The sequence below is a fragment of the Pararge aegeria genome, chromosome 8, assembly GCF_905163445.1.
Source record: "Pararge aegeria chromosome 8, ilParAegt1.1, whole genome shotgun sequence".
In the NCBI taxonomy this organism is placed as follows: domain Eukaryota; kingdom Metazoa; phylum Arthropoda; class Insecta; order Lepidoptera; family Nymphalidae; genus Pararge; species Pararge aegeria.
This window is the reverse complement of record NC_053187.1, coordinates 3,856,095-3,873,695: the sequence shown is the minus strand read 5'-3', so window position 1 is coordinate 3,873,695 and position 17,601 is coordinate 3,856,095. Positions and strand designations below refer to the sequence as shown.

The following is a 17,601-nucleotide window of genomic DNA, read 5'->3' as shown; positions in this document are numbered from 1 at the left end:
AATATTAGGAGTGGCTATAATAGTATAATTAATAAATAATAATAATAATTAAATATACTACGACAATACACATATCGCCATCTCGCTCCAAAGTAAGCGTAGCTTGTGTTATGAGTACTAAGTTGACTGATAAATATTTATATTAATGATATACATAAATACTTATAATATACAGATAAACAACCAGAGACCGAAACCATGTTCATCATACAAACATGTTCCAGTTGTTGTAATCGAACCCACGGCCATAGATTCAGAAAGCAGGGTTGCTGCGTACTGCGCCAGTCGGCTGTCAATAATAAAGTTGTACCTATTGAATTGGTTACGGTTATGTGTGAATGCGTCCCCGAGGCCCAGATACCAGGCGACGAGTTGGAACATCGTGTGATTTTAGTCGGTAAGAGTCCGACCTAAATACTGCTCCCCGTGGCACGGTGGTATCCATGAGGTGTCCCCACGAATTCAAATTCAAAAATTCATTCATTTCGAGTAGGCCTTTAGAAACGTCAAGCATGTCTGTTTGTAGTGACTGACAGCGGTTCGGAAGACATATTCAACCGGGAAGATGCCGGCAAGAAACTCAGCAGTTGCTCTTTTCCAACATCATATTCTAATTAAACAATCATTTGCCATAGTTCATCTTTTCATCTTAGATTCAGTTATTAGTGATACAATTGCAGTCAAGCGCTAACTTGTCTTATGATAAAAACGTACTAAAACCTTGGTACTACAAACTGCGTTTAATTTTAGTTTTTAATGTTCAAATACGTGAGCTAATTTTTGGCTAGCCTATATTAAATTAATATTATGTAATCAATAACGCGTTGATGAAAATGCAATTAGTTGAACATTAATTAATATTCGGTACTAATAATTATTTTTAAGATAGTGAAGACATGACCATTATTTTGTTTTTTTTGAAGTAATTGTATTTCGTAACATTAAATTAACTAAAACTATTAGGTACTCTTTGTGGTTAATGCAAATCGTTATTTTATTGGTCAACTAGCGGTCCCCCACGACTTCGTCCACGTAAGAGGCTTTCCAAAAAGATAAACATATACCTACTGTCTCGGATTTTTTTTAGAACTTTCAAAGATGAACGATTTCGCGTAAATTTAAGTCTCGCATCGCACGCATCGGAAGCTTTCAAAAGGAATCCTTTTTCCCGGTTTTGCAAATTTTTCATTGATGCTCAGTTTTTATTTGTCGTAGCATGATGTTATATAGCCTATCACGATAAATGGACTATCTAACACAAAAATATTGTTCAAACTCGATCCAGTTTCTGAGATTTGCGCGTTCAACCAAACCGACTCTTCAGCTTTACAATATTAGCATAGATATGTTTTGTTGTGTGACATTAAGGTTTTACACAGACTTAAGTTAATCAAAATAGAATTAAGTGTCATTTTTCCAACAGAGAACAGTTGGAAAATACAGCGAGAACTATTAGTTTCATTTAGACAATATTATTATTTGAAATATTGATTTGAATCAAAATTTCCACAGATTTTAAACTTTATTTCACTATAATATCGCGAACCGAAATTTTATTTAGACTCATTGAGCCCAATGACTCGTAAATATCCGGTTTTCTATAATTACTGAACAATTTTAATTAATATGCAATGATATTTGCACGTCGCGCGTTGGTCGTCACAATTATTGGCGTCGTTTTCACGGCCACTGGTGAGAAGGTTTGCGAATTAGTCATCAATACAGTCTGGCCTTAGTATAACATTTTCTCGCTCGCAATCGAGGAGTCGTTTTCGAGTATAAAAATACTTCAACATCGGAATAGAATGGATCCTTTTATAAGGCATTAAAGTTTAAATTTGCCTGCAATTCTTTATGTAAGCCTTTTGACAGAACGTTTGTATAACAAAAATTGGAAGTACAGGATTTGCATCTCTAAATCTACGAAAATTAGGTCTATTTTACTTCGACGATACAGAATTCGATATGCGAAAACGATTTTTCGATTCCGACCAAATCTTGTACTAAGATTACTGATAATAACAAGGTGAACGTCTTCATAACGCCTCAGTATTGCATTATCTTCGCGTTACGTATACTAATTGGGTTTCATAACCTTGAAAACAACTGTCATTCTTTTATTTCCTCGTTCTTAGATTCTGGAGATTCTTAAGCTTATGTGTCATGTGTCATAATCAGTGAGAAGTTAGTCGTTAAGTAGCCCTAAATCAAATTCATAAATGCGAAGGTGTTTGTTTGGCCTACAAGTTGGTTGAAGGGACGGAGAGTAGCATAGGCTACTTTTGGTTCTGGAAGAATGTTAAATTCCCCACAGTGGTTTACAGGTCCTTCCTTTATGGCCTGACAAAGAACCTACTGGTAACGCAAAAAACATTTTTTACGTGTCTTGTGATTACCTCTTTAAGATCCTGAAATTCTTAAAGCAAATTACTTTAACCTCGAACAAGGCTGACAAAAATCTCGGTCTTTAGATCGACTAAACTTGGAATTAAAAACAACAAACTGGCATAAATAAGAAACTCTTGTTTTTAAAATTGAGGTCGCGTTTATTGCGAAACCCGTCTTGAAAACAATCACAATTTGAGAATTCATCTTAAAAATTACTCATAAAGTGCCGCCGAAGTGTTAACACACCAAATCATTCCAGTTCCCCGCGACCTTATTCCCAAGTAAAGTAAGTCTGGAAAGTGTTAATTGAGTTACCGTCCAAACCAGAACATAATTGCAACTTGGCTGCAATGCAACAATGGTGGTGTTCACAATTAACGGTACCACGCCACATAATTAAAAGGAAATTAAGGCCGCAAGCGCATTTCACCCTGAGCCCAATCGCGAACTTCGTGGTCGAGAGAATTTATCGATTTACACCCTAAAGGTCGGCTGATTGTAATTAGTGATTCCGCGATTAGGTTGAGTTACGGTGCTTAGTATCTATTTAAATACAAAGTACAATAAGCGCTAAGCTATGTAGGTCGTAGGGTCAATAATATGGTTGACATTAAATAATTACTAAATTTGGTATTTTCTTTTAAGAGATAAATCCATGAATAGCCAAAAACAGTTCCCGGGGTAGACGGTTTGGTCAGACTTTTTAATATGGAAACATTTTAGATTCCCGTGCCATAGATTTATTATTAGCATGGTGTTAGTTAAGGGGTCCGAGAGTAGCGTATCAAAATTCTCAATAGAACGAAGTCGCGGGAAACGTTGGTTGGTTATACTTTTTTGGACAGACGAAATCAAGATAATCACAGGGAGCCCATGGAAAAATATTGGAAATTCTATCAGTCTATAGCAGTAAACATACATGAATTTATTACAATTCATTAATTGAAAAATTTCAAGTATCAAAAATATTAGGTACACCCTTTTTTATACTTAGAAAAAGGTAAAATAGGACTTTCTTCCATTAAAAATTCTGTGCGTCTCTCGACGGACCTATAAATGAGAGTACAGGATACACTTGCGCATTCACCAGACTCTCGCCAAGGTTTTCATCCTCCCAATGTATGATGGGTTCCATCGCCTAGTCACTGTCAAATCTAACAGAGAGAGCGCATGGAACATTGTACGTTGTTTTCTCCGACGTGCCATTTGTTGGGTGCCCAACTTGCAATTATCAACTAATATTTCATATTAATACTTCAGAGGCTTTAGAAGTACATTACGTACTATCTTTGAGACTCATCTGTGAAACCAAAAACCTAATAGTTTTTGAGTAAACCACTGCTTTCAGTAAGAAAGAAATCCTCACATGAAAATTTAAAATTATGTGACTCCTGTCACGTTACTAGGTACGCGTTGCGTTGCGTGTAGCATAGGTACTATTCGCATGTCGGTCTTTTATCTTCAATAGGGTTGTCATAAGTAAACACTAAGATTGCTAAGGAATTCGTTTGGATGGAAAAATTACAGGGTGATTCCTTATGAAATATATTTATACACCCTTCAATATTATTTCATAATTCTGTTACACGTCGTATATGTACCCAGCCTTAAAAATTATTGCCGAATTATGTTTATGAAACCAATAATTACAAATTAGCTTTAAACACACTCGCCGTGTCACAATTGGTAAACCAGCTAATTGCGATCCGGTTACGTCATTGTTGTTTCAAAAATTGACCCAATAATGTTTAAAAGACATGAGCAAGGTTATCGATTGATACCAAACTAATACAATACTTATTGTTTTCACTCCGTGGTTAACAATGGATCGATCTTGATATAGACAAAACTTGAGATATGACTATCAGGTACACTAGTCCCCACCTACTTAAATAGTCGCAATCAATAAACGTCTTTGTATTCCATTTGGTAAAGTTCAAAGTCTTTCAAAATGCTTAAGAATATATTGAATTTTAATATTTTGAGGCAATTTTTTCTGGCTATAAATAGAATGTTGTTATTATAATATCTGACCAATGATAATATTAATAGCAAAAATTATTTCCGAATCAAATTAATTGAATATTTTCTAAACTTCAAACCAATTATATAAAATGGTGTTAATTGTTATGACTGATCGGTATTATTTTACCTCCTTGTACCTCGCTCTTATAATTTAGTTTTTGATATTTTATGTCTGATAATTTCATAGTAGGTACATGTTGTAAATTCATGTTTTTTGTAATTTTATTCTTAACGGAATAGTTACGATTAATCTGTCATACAAATTGAGACAAAAGTATTTAACTGAGATAAAACACAGGTACTAATATAATCTAAAATTTTCACTTAAGCATAACCACCCAAAACAACTATCATTTTCTTTTGGTCTCCGATTATTTTGGATGTGAGTTTTCTGAAAAGGAATATTCAGTACCAGCCTGCGGTTAAGAAATTAGCGGTGTTAATCCCCGTGCGTCGCAGAGCACGTTATGTATGTGATTATCATCACTAACTTGATACCGTGGTCAATGATCGATCAGCCCACCAACCCACATTGTCGCACCGCGGTGGATTATGATCTGAAAGCCTGTTTCTTAAAATACAGCGTACATAGGTTGCCTGTATAGGGACGTTAACAGGGATGGACGAATATGTACATATTTTCTTAACTTCTCGATGAGGTAGTGCAGTAAAAAGTTCCGGCTAAACGCCTCACTGTCCGTTCGATTAGAATTAGTTAAGTCACTGCGACGTAACCGCCGGAGGAGAAAACAAATCTGTTTCACTTTCATTTCTCACTTGACGCGTTTTCAATATCAAGGTCGATTTTAGATTAACGCGGAAGTTGAGATTTCGCAACTGTCTTCCAAAAAGTGTGTTTTGACGCGTCATGTGATTTGTTTGCGAGTTTACGATATTCATCGATAGCTAGGATATCACCGCTGCGGTTACAGTCCCCTTAAATATTGTTTCAGAAATGCAAAAGTCTGGTAGCTTTATCTAATGAAATATAGTCGGAATTAAATCTCGGTTTAGTAGTCATTAGAATTCAAATTTATCCGAAACCCAAATCTAATTAAATCCTGTACCCAGTCAAATGGTCAGATTACGTTGCTCGGAAAGCAATAACTACGTATTGTATCGAAATATAACCATTAGTTCCGCTCGGCTTTGCTTTAGCCTTCCTATTACTAATGATGTCAAATAAAAAGCTTTCGCCGCCACAACCAAATTGGCAATAATCCATTAAGGTTTTATTTTTACACTCCATAACATTTTGTTATACATATAACGCAATGCATGCTGCAAAACTGTGTACGCATTAATTCTAAAACCTACCTAATCAATGGGTACGGAGAATAATATGTTTTCTATGTTATTATGGGGTTGTGTTTGTATCGATAATTTTATAGTAGTTGGTAGACTTTGAGCTTTAAGCCCGCAATCCAACAACTAGGCAAGAAAGTGTAATAAGTTATACTTATTAAGATTTAGGAAAGTTAAAACTAAGTTAGTGGACCTTTAATTATTATCGATCTATCGATACTCATAAGAAAGCGGCTTATTTTTATGTTTGTTGTGTTTGAACACAGTAATATCTGGAATTACCAATCTTTATGAATTTTTATATTTCCACTATATGGCATGGGGTCTCTTCTCAAAATCAACGGAAAGGCCGTAGTCCACCACGCTTTCCACGTGCGGATTGGTAAACTACACACGCCAAGAAGTTAAATAACATAATTATTTAAAAAAAAACCGACTGCGTTTTGAGATTTTTTTAGATTACTTTTAGGCGATACTTCATTTTGTTCTTTTTTTTTAAATTGGATCTACCCGGTGACACTATTACGACTCAGACGAATCTATTGACATCACTCACATAAAAACACGACAAGTCGTTTAGGCTCTAGCGCCTGCCAAAGAAATATACATACATACATATGACATCCGGTTGGCGCAGTGGGCAGCGACCCTGCTTTCTGCGTCCAAGCCGTGAGTTTGAAACACCTGGAAAAATTCTTATGTGATGAAGTTTTTCAGTGTCTGTGTGTTTATCTGTATATTATAAGTATTTATGTGTATTATATCCTAATAAAAAAAAAAAACATCAGCTATTTACCCATACCCACAAGACAAGTTACGCTTACTTTGGGGCTAGATGGCGATGTGTGTATTGTCGTAGCATATTTTTAAATATATGCGTACACTCGAAAAACATAACCCTACTTCTTTCTCTGTCGGAACATAAAAAAACAAACCATAAAATCATCTATAATGGCCCTAGGATTTTTTTTTTATAATCTTTATTATTTTCAATTAGGCCCTAGGATACAATTTAGTATATGGATTTACCTGTGATAAATTAATGCCAGCTCCTGCACACAATGTTTTGTTAATAAGTGGTAGTGAACTGTTACTTTTCAAATGAGACAGTACATTTATTTGCTTTCTTGCTGGATAGGTACCCGGTCCGGACTTAACTGTTTATGGGGAGAGATTGGCTCTGCAGCGGTTCGTAATGCGCAGATTAATATTGCGCTGCCATTATCAATTCATTACCTTCTAATGGATAAGTATATAATATATTATTGCTAGGTTCAATTGCAATAACGACAGATAAAAATAAAAAATCGTCTTGTTGGCTTAGTAGTCAGTATGTCTTCTTATTTTCCGGTTTTAAGGTTGGCTCTAAAATTGGTTACCATTGCTTTTATTCGCTTAAAAAATTGTGCTCTAATGTATCGGTTCCAGTTAGTATCACAAAGACATCTTAGTAATAATTGTTTAAGCCCACCAACATCGTAGCACCGTCATAGTCACACCGTTGTAGTAGTGTATATAGGTACATATGCAAATATATATTTTTATTTATATGCAACACCTATTTCTCTTCTTGAGCTGTGTTTTACGACTTTGGTTGCCTGTAAGAGCTATGTAGCGATAAGGCCGCCAAATTGTATACTTTTCGTTAATTTTTTTTTATATGATTATGTTTTGTACAATAAAAGTGTCTTCATTCATTCATTCATCCATAAGTCTATGCTCTTAATTTATTTATGTAACATCTAATAATGAAATAACTCTCAACTATGAGAGGGTATCCGTACCCAGGAAAAAAGATCTTTTTATTTTTTTTTCCTCTTAAAGTTACACTACAGCTTGGTGGTCTCTACACACCTTTGAGAACCATAACATAGAAAAGTTACAGGTGCGTGCTGGGATTCGAACGCTGACCCCAAAAGTAAAGTCCAAATCCTACCACTGGGCTATCACCGCTTCACATATAAAATATACTATTATAAATACTAATAATGAAATTAACACTGCAAGGGAAAGATTTAAAAGTCTGTGTCATAGAAGTATGTATTTTAAGTTTATTCAAAACTTTGCTACTATGTAAAATGCAGTATTGCCACTAAGCTTCGGATTACTACAAGCACTTGCGGTTAGACACCCTGGCTCCCCTTTAAAAGCTTCCTCGCATCGCTTATAGGGATGCGCGTGCTTATAGTCTTGGTAACTGACAGCTGTCAGGACGATCCGGCGTTGCGGTCCGTCAATTTCTTAAAGTAACAACACCGGGCACTTTACCCTTGCAATAGTATGAATTAATAATGCTGAGTAAAAGCTTATAAGCTTAGTTTAAAACATAAACACACAAATGCGAATTCCTTATTTATTTATTTACTCGGGAATAAACAATGATTTAGGTACAGTATGGTAATATGGTAGATATTAACCTTAGTAAGTAGTAACCAACAGTATTATTAAATTAGGATGTTCTAAAACCAAAAAACAGTATTAAGGGAAAAAATACTGACAGCGTTAAGAAAACAACAAAATTAGGAACTGTAGACTTTATATTTTGGGTTTCGAGCTTATTAAATAAAATAGTTTTATTCAACAACGCATAGTCGCAGAGGAGTCCATCCGTTGCAATATTTGCTTTATGCGACAAAATATAAAGCTCACATTTGTTTGCTTTAATTTCGGTCTAGTCCATACTCCGTTTAGAGTGGATATGGCGCGGTAAGGTCATAACAGTGTTATAAAAAGTGATAGCAAATGAGCGTACAATATGATGGGTGTACAATATCCGGTAGCTTTTCTTACATTAGCCGTGACACTTTCATTTATTTGAGCGATGGCCGCGCTGGCGAAACTATGAGCCTGATAAACTTCGTCGAAACAGAACACTGTATTTAAAACCATGGTTCCGTACTTTAGAATGCATATTCGCTGTGTATTAACGTCTTACTTATAATGGCCAAAGTGGCCAGTTATCACCCTATTATCACTAAGCGTTGAATCGTTACGGTACGATGTAAGAACCGATTGCTTTAATATACTTGCCATACCCGTTCACAGGTTAGCCTGTTACTATCTTAGACTGCATTATCACTAACCATAAGGTGAATTTACAGCCAAGGCCTCACTTATAATGGTATAAAAATAATTCATAGTTCAAAAAAACTGAAAAAAACTCGCTTGGTATTAAAAAGCCAAACTAGTTTTTCTTAAACTATAATTTTTATTAGAGCTTTAAATTAGTTTGTATGGAAATAAAAATATGCTTCTTTTTATTTAGTATTTTTACAGGATGATTCCTTATGAAATATACTTATGTATCCTTTAAAAGTATTTCGTAATTCCGTTACACGTTGTATATTTTTATGAGTTTATTGTCAATTATTATAATCAATCAGTTATGTTAAAAAAGATACACCCAAAAATTCATCGTGGAATTCCATATTCCATATTCCAAATCGTCTCTCATATTTTATGTACTTAGAACTTTTTCAAAATGAGGGTTCTGTCATCTGCTGAGATAATCTCTTAATGGATTCCAAAGAAAAGCTTTTTGGAAATAGACGTAGAGGGTTTGAGTGTGTTTTAGAAGTAGAGGGAAAGCTTTATGTGTTCGCCTTACTTAGTGACTAGACTAGTTACTGAGTAGACTAGCTAAGGATGTTCAATTTCAGATTCCTTTGTTTGTAATAATTTAGAGTTAAATATATTTAATAAGGTTTCTTTCGTTTTTTTTTAATATTTTTGTTATTATGACATATCCAGAAAAATATGAGAACTGCTCGAGTTTGGTGTCAAAATATAGTAGCTAAGGATGCTCAATTTCAGTTTCCTTTGTTTATAATAATTTTAATTTTAATATATGTTATAAGGTTTCGTTGTTTTTTTTTTATATTTTTGTTATTATGACATATCCAGAAAAATATGAGAATTGCTCGAGTTTTGTGTCAAAATATAGAGTTGTTTTATAGTCTGGCAAACTTAGATCGCGTTTCAGTTGAGTAGTCGGATTATAGTTTCTAACTTTGTTTTGTGAGTCGCAAAACTGATCCGAAATCACTTTACCACGTGATAAACCCCAGTTTATAAACTCTCGCCTTCCAAATTCAACTGTACTCGTTCGTTATGGATCTCTAAAAACACAAGGTAAGTTACGGTCAGAAGTCAGTGTAATAGTTACTTACATAATATTTAATACTGTGAACGGTATGTCTCTGTATTATCAATCTTAGACGAGCTGTTGTTATTTAGAGTATGTTGGCAACACCGCGCGTTTTGTGTGCGACAATGTACAAAGATCGACGCAAGCGCCACCTCGGCAGCTTGTCGGTCGTTGTGACGTCAGTATCCGGTCACCAAGAGGGGGAAAAATATGGCGGCTCTGGCCTGAGGGTGGGATGACACGACGGGGCACTTTTGGCTGTGACTTCGAATAGGACGCAACCATTTAGTATAATAAATCGAGTGTGCATATTGAGTATCGGGGTGTGTTTAATTTTTACATCAGAAGTGGGATGTAACTTACGCTATGGGAAAAAAAAGATCGAAACGCAAACGCGCTCGGTCCACCTCGAGTTCTTCAGAGCCCAGGACGCCATCACCTCCAAGGAAACGTAATAAGGTATCTCGTAAAGATACTGAGACTGTGAGTACATTGAACAATATTATACCAGACTTTGACCCTTTGAAAGACGATATTAATGCATGGCTTAACATTATTCAATCTTACGCGCAAACTTTTAGATGGTCTGATGAAACAATTCGTTATCAAGCTCTTAATAAATTGAAGGGTTCGGCTAAAATCTGGTACGATTCGTTATTACGTACAGATGATAAGTGGCCCTTATGGAAGTGGATTGATTGGAAGACGAAGTTGTCAGGTAGTTTTCAAATCCAAAGAAATATGTTCGAACTTTTAAAAGAAATTATTGATCGGAAACCGATTGATAATCAATCTTTATATGAATTCTATTTTGAACAGAAGTGCAAAATTGACCGATTGTGTTTAAATTTCTGCGAACAAGATATTGTTTCGATCATAGTAGGTAACATCAGTGATTATGTTTCTTTAGAATCCAGTTACTTTAAAACATGTGACGATTTATCGAGTTATTTACATGGGCGTATTTACAAGAAAAATGTTAAACAAGTGGGTAGTTCACGTGATGCGTCAGTTAAAAGTAGTCATGGGTTAATGTCGGGTAATCAAAGTTCACAAATGAATACGAACTTTACTAACTCCAGCATTTGCGGTCCTTCAAATAGTAGCACGGATATTAATAATACTCAAATTCGCAAGGTTATTAAATGTTTCGTATGTGGGGGTAATCACAAAAAACATCAGTGTGAGGCTAACAAATGCGAATATTGCGGGAAGCGGGGACATGTGGAATCCCTTTGCTATAGTAAGAAGAATTCAGGGAAATCATTAGTTAAACCAGAGCAACAAGAGACAAAATTTGTTTCCTCAGATGCGAAAAATAAGTTTGTTAAAAACGTGTGTATATTCGATACCTGCCACGAAGCATTCATAGATACCGGAAGTAGTTGTTCACTTATTTCCGAATCATTGGTAAAGAAACTTTCGTTAAAAATTATTGAACTACCTTCTCCTGTAGTTTTGCAAGGGTTTTCTAAGCATAGTTGTAAAAGTGTCAATAAGAAGATTTGTGTTAATCTTTCTTTTGATTCGATCACACTATGTGATATTGATTTTTACGTTATCGATGACTTGGTGGGTTCTGATATACTGATTGGGCGGAATGTTACAGAGCGGCGCGATTTAGTTTATTCTCGAGTAGGTGATATTTTGAAATTTCAATATGCAAGCGATTTAAAAGAGTACTGTCATCGTATTGCGGTATCTGAAATAGACGCACAGGTACATCAAACTGAATTAGTTGCTTTACTAAATAAATATAGTGATTGCATAGCCAGTAATATAAAAGAATTGGGTAAGGTAAATAATTATGAAATGGAAATTAAGTTATCTAGTTCGCAGCCCATTCAATGCAGACCCTTAGAGCATCACATTCCGACAGGCAAACGATTCGCGAAATGGTCGACGAATTACTAGTAAATAATATCGTACGCGAGAGTAACTCGCCATATGCTAGTCCAGCCCTTTTAGTTAATAAAAAGAACGGGGAGAAAAGGCTATGCATAGATTATAGGGCCTTAAATAAGATAACGGTTAAAGATAAATACCCCATGCCCAGAATTGAAGATTTAGTGGATAGACTACAAAGCTATAAGGTATTCACCAGCTTAGATTTAAAAAGTGGGTATTATCAGATTGCGATGCATAGGGATTCGATTGAAAAAACTGCATTTATAACCGAGGACGGACATTTCGAATTCTTGCGGCTTCCATTTGGGTTGGCTAATGCATCTTCTTGTTTTCAACAAATGATGAACAAAACTCTTGGTAATTTAAGGTTTGGGAAAGTGATTGTTTATTTAGATGATTTATACTTAATTTCGGAAACTGTAGAGGAAAATATGAACTTGCTTGAAGAAGTTTTGCAAATATTTAAGAAAAATGGTTTAACATTGAATTTAAAAAAGTGTCATTTCTTTAAAAATGAAATTGAATTCTTGGGATACAAAATTAGACCAGGGTGTGTTATGCCAAACGAAGCCAAACTGGAAGCAGTAAAGAATTTTCCGGTACCGAAAACAGTGCACCAACTTCGACAGTATTTGGGGCTTATTAGTTATTTTAGGAAATTTATACGAAACTGTGCTATTTTGTCCACTCCACTTACTAAGTTGTTGAAAAAGGATGCTGTCTGGGAATGGGGTGAGCTACAAAATCAAGCATTTTGCATTTTGAAAGATAAATTAACCTCTGAAAGCGTACTAGCTATCTTCGATCCAAAAAAAGACACCGTTTTGTATACTGATGCCAGTAGAGAAGGTTTAGCTGGCATCCTTACGCAAGTAGGATATGAAGTAGGGGATGAAGGCGAAAGGGTAGTCCATTATTACAGCAGACAGACTACAAACGACGAAAAGAAATTTCATTCTTTCGAGTTGGAACTACTGGCTGTAGTTTGTTGTCTTCAAAAGTTTAGACTTTACTTGTTAGGTAATTGCTTCAAAATTATTACGGATTGTAGTGCCGTTCGTTATGCGTTGTCTAAAAAAGACATTGTTCCTCGGATAGCTAGATGGGTGTTGTCGACTCAGGAATTCACTTTTGAGATTTTACACAGAGAGGGTAGTCGGATGCAACATGTTGATGCTCTCAGTCGCAACCCTGTGCCATCCGGAGAAAAATCCGAGGCTGAGATTATTATGTCAATCACGGAAGGGGATTGGTTACTTGCGGTACAAGTCCAAGACCCAGAATTAATGAAAATAAGAGAGGTCTTAGCATCAGGACAGGCCGAAGATAATAAAGAGATTTTTAATAGTTACGAGTTATTAGGCGCGAAGGTGTATAAGCGAACTAGTAATGGCCGTCGTTGGGTGGTCCCAAAGAACTGCATCTGGCAAATAATAAAATGTAACCATGATGACGTAGGCCATTTCTCATTAGATAAAACGGTTGAGCGTATTCGTACACTTTACTGGTTTCCACGATTACGGAAAATAGTAAAAAAGTATATCAAAAACTGTTTGAATTGCATTTATCACAAAAATAAAGGGGGACCAAAGGAAGGGGAATTATACCCTTTGCCAAAATACGCACAACCGTTTCATACTTTGCATCTGGATCATATTGGTCCATTTGTGACTACTAAAAATAAAAATAAGTATTTGTTAGTAGTGGTAGACGCGTTTACAAAATTTGTCTTTATTTCCGCGGTTCGTAAAACTAATACAGCGGGTGTCATTAAAGAGTTAGAAAATATATCAAAGACCTTCGGAAACGCCAGACGCATAATCACTGATGCCGGTTCTTGTTTTACATCGGGTAAATTTGCTCAATATTGTGCAAATAGAAATATTAGATTACATATAGTGGCAACAGGTGTTCCTCGCGCTAATGGACAAGTTGAAAGATTTAATAAAACTATTTTAGAATCATTAAAATCTATGGGTGCTGACACTACCGATGATAGGTGGGATCAATGCATAAAGGCTCTACAGCAAGGCTTAAATAGCACGATACACAAAACTACACGAGCTGTCCCTAGTGAAGTTATGTTCGGTTATAGATTACGCATGGATAGTGATAGTTTAGCCCCAGAGTTGGAAGACGAAAAATTAGTCGACATGTCTCAGTTGCGCGAGAGAGTTGATAGTAATGTTAAGGCTAGTGCTCAATATCAGAAAGAAAGGTTCGATAAATCTCGGGTGAAAGCTAAAACTTACAAAGAAGGAGATTTAGTATTGATTAGAATACAAAGTCAAAGTAACGACGGTCAAAGTAGAAAATTAATGCCGACGTTTAAAGGTCCATTTCAAGTCAAGAAAATTTTGAACAACGATAGATATGAGGTTGTGGATTTGAGAGGTAGTCAAAGATGTTCTAAAATGTATAATGGCGTAGCTGTGGCCGAAAATATGAAATCATGGATCAATATCGGTGATTGGAGCCTAGATTAGAAATATATTATTTTATTTATTAAACCCGTAAACCAAAAACCGTGTTGGCAAGGTATATCTTAAACTATAAATATTATGAAATTCTTATGTAAATATTTAAATTGTCTTTACGCCATTGATTTTCACTAGATTAACCATAATTTAAATAGAGAGTTGACTTACTTAACTTTCAGTGCTATGTTACATTTTGCTATAGTTCAAAATTATTATTAAAATGAATCTCTAATCAGTATTTTCATACATTATGTAGGATTTGTAGATATAAACAATACTTCAGCGAGCCGTGATAAAATACTGTGACGTATGATGGGAATATTGCATTATGAACAAAGAACGTCACATTGGAATGCGAACGCCTGAGCTTGAAGACGAACTTGGTACTCTTAAGTGAGCGAAATGTTCTTTAAGAGCAAGTGGTCTTCACCAACTTGGTACGCTTAAGTGAGCGAAATGTTCTTTAAGTGCAAGTGGTTTTCAACAATGACACATCTGTCTCCTAAGTGTGGCTTGTCCCTTTGGGTGGGATGGTCTTGTTGATTGAGCTACGGGGTCGCACAATGGACAAGGCATGGGCAATATTCCGATGGGCCTTACAAATATAAAGAATAATGAGGTTAGGTGTTTATATAAAATGCTTCATGTGTTAACAGTTCTTAAATTTCGCAGTGTTTTGATCCCGGCTCGTGGGGTACCCGGGGCGGGCACCGTGCAGCATGGCCGTGTTGGCAACACCGCGCGTTTTGTGTGCGACAATGTACAAAGATCGACGCAAGCGCCACCTCGGCAGCTTGTCGGTCGTTGTGACGTCAGTATCCGGTCACCAAGAGGGGGAAAAATATGGCGGCTCTGGCCTGAGGGTGGGATGACACGACGGGGCACTTTTGGCTGTGACTTCGAATAGGACGCAACCATTTAGTATAATACATCGAGTGTGCATATTGAGTATCGGGGTGTGTTTAATTTTTACAAGTAATTGATTGTAAGTTTTTTTAGTACTTAAGTTTCGAGTTTTACAAAATTTTACATTTGGAAAATAAATTTGTTTACTAAAAAACGTCAGTCTCTGTCGTTACTTAGAACATAGTGAGATCGCTAATATATTATCATTGAATATAGAACCTCTTTTTAACCTACTGATATGCATGCTTACCTACATCCAATCACGTAGGTGGCGGACTTTCTCGGTATTCATAGCTAAGGTATTCATTATCAATCTACTAAGTATGCTTTAAAAGCAGTTTAATATTATGATAATAATTACGCTGTGTCGGTTCTTAGGTACTTTGGATTGCTAAGCGCCACCTACGTCGCGTATATTTATTACATAGGTTATTATTAATGAGCTGTGAGAAACTTGCAACACTTGTGACCTGTGACCTTAAAGTATACTTATCTACGAACCTAAACTAAGATAATATTAGTGAATAACGATACAATATCAAAATGATTAATAGAAGATCTTTAAAAATAGCGGACGGATCTCCTCAGCTGACAATAGCGAAGCACTAAGGCCCAATTTCACTGATAAAAATTTATCAAATAAGCTACACTCAGCTTACGCGATAAACTGGGCTACAATTTAAACATTTAAACGTATAGCAAAACGTGGATTAATTATACTGGGATTCTCAGAAATATATCACACCAGAAAGGGTTCAATATCTAATTGTTGTAGCCGCCATCCGGGATTCGAATCCAGGATCACAGGGTCCGTATTTTAATATCTTTCCACCAGACCACCGAGGCAGCCAGTCTCATAGGTATAGTGTTTGAAAACCACCCCAGTGTGAACACCAGGGTAATGGCTGCGGAGTGTTAAAAATGATCTCAGTGAGGCCGTGGCTTTGTTGAAAAAAGGGCAACTACTGAGTTTCTTGCCGGCTCTTCTCGGTAGAATCTGTTTTCCAAACCGGTGTTAGGGTCACTACAAATATACATACTTGACGTTTCAAAAGTGCTTATAAAGTAGGCCTACTTGAAAAAAATGAATTTAAATTTTAATTTGTCTGCGCAAATCGTCTTGTTGCAACTTCAGAGTGCACGTAATATAGGTACTCGTGCTCGGTGATAAAACTTAGTACTTTCCGGGGGCCGAGTTCGAATCCTAGCAACACATCTAACTTTTCTAAGTTAAGTGCGTTTTAAGAAATTAAAATATCACTTGCTTCAACGTTTTATCGTGAAGAAACCTGCATGCCTGAGAGTTCTCAGAGGTGTGTGGAGTCCACCAAACCGCAGTGGGCCAGCGTGGTGAATTATGACCTTAACCCTTTAGACCCGTTAATGGGTTGATATGATGATGATACACCTAATACAGGCTTTAAGTAGTAAAGCTAAAGCTTTTTGTGGCACAACTCGTTCGAGGAAGTACTGCCGCTGCTTACTGCCAGCCGCTTCGCAGCATTGTAGTGTTATTACAGAAGTCTTAATACGTAAGTACGTCTCAGGTCGATAGAAACAGGGCGTCATCTTTAAGGTCGTGTTCCTTGCATGCCCTGCGAAGTTTTGCTCTGTTTTGGCGATGGTTTCCACTTACCATCGATGAGCTATCTGCTTGGTCCGCCAGTTATCACTATAAAAAAGGCGTGCGTACGTGATAAACTGTAAACACTTGATATTATCTTCTGCCCCACTTCATTTGACAGCATGATTTTATTGCCAACTTGAAACTATTTGTTCACAGTAAAGAACCAACTTCTGATATGGATAGCGGATACATAATATTATATGAAGTTATCTTATCTATTTAGATAAAGATAACTTGCGGTGAAGCGATTGATCCTCTTAATAAACGTAATAAAACGTTTAATACCCAATTATTTACTGTTTATTAAGCAATAAATTCCCTATTTTACACCGACAGACAAATAAACCTCAGATAAAGTTCGATAACTCTACAATAATACGCTTACGACTCTTTTACAGAAATGCTAGAGGATGCCAGTAACTTTGTCTGTGTACATTTTTGAGATAAAATTCTTTGCGCGGCTCCTATGCCCGTTCCATTTCTGAAGTAAAGTTAAAAGCAAATAAGAGTCAAAATACCAAATTTATTAATATAAATTAAAGAATAAATACAGACGTTCATATAAACTTTATTTCCCTGTTTAACCTTCTCAAGGGAAGCATTAAAATCCATTTAAACGTTTCGATTTATGAACACTAACATACACGTAAGAAAGCTGATTTCATATATTCATAAAAGATTTAAATTTATTTGCTTATTCGTAAGTATGTAATACTTCCACAAACATATATTCTTGCAAAAATTCGATGAATACCTACTCTATCAATAATGTTTATTTCTTCAGGGGATGGGAGCTATCACTAATTTTTTGAATA

The 17,601-nt window shown here is 35.9% G+C and overlaps 2 protein-coding genes across 2 annotated transcripts in view; both read left to right on the top strand.

Moving 5' to 3' along the window:
* Positions 1 to 17,601, top strand: part of LOC120625902 (putative uncharacterized protein DDB_G0286901) — a 266,693-nt gene that overhangs the window by 12,626 nt on the left and 236,466 nt on the right. The window lies entirely within an intron of this gene.
* Positions 11,761 to 14,259, top strand: LOC120625970. The gene is made up of 2 exons (XM_039893251.1): positions 11,761 to 12,130; positions 13,733 to 14,259. Exons 1-2 carry the CDS (start codon positions 11,761 to 11,763, stop codon positions 14,257 to 14,259), a joined length of 897 nt encoding a protein of 298 aa, XP_039749185.1.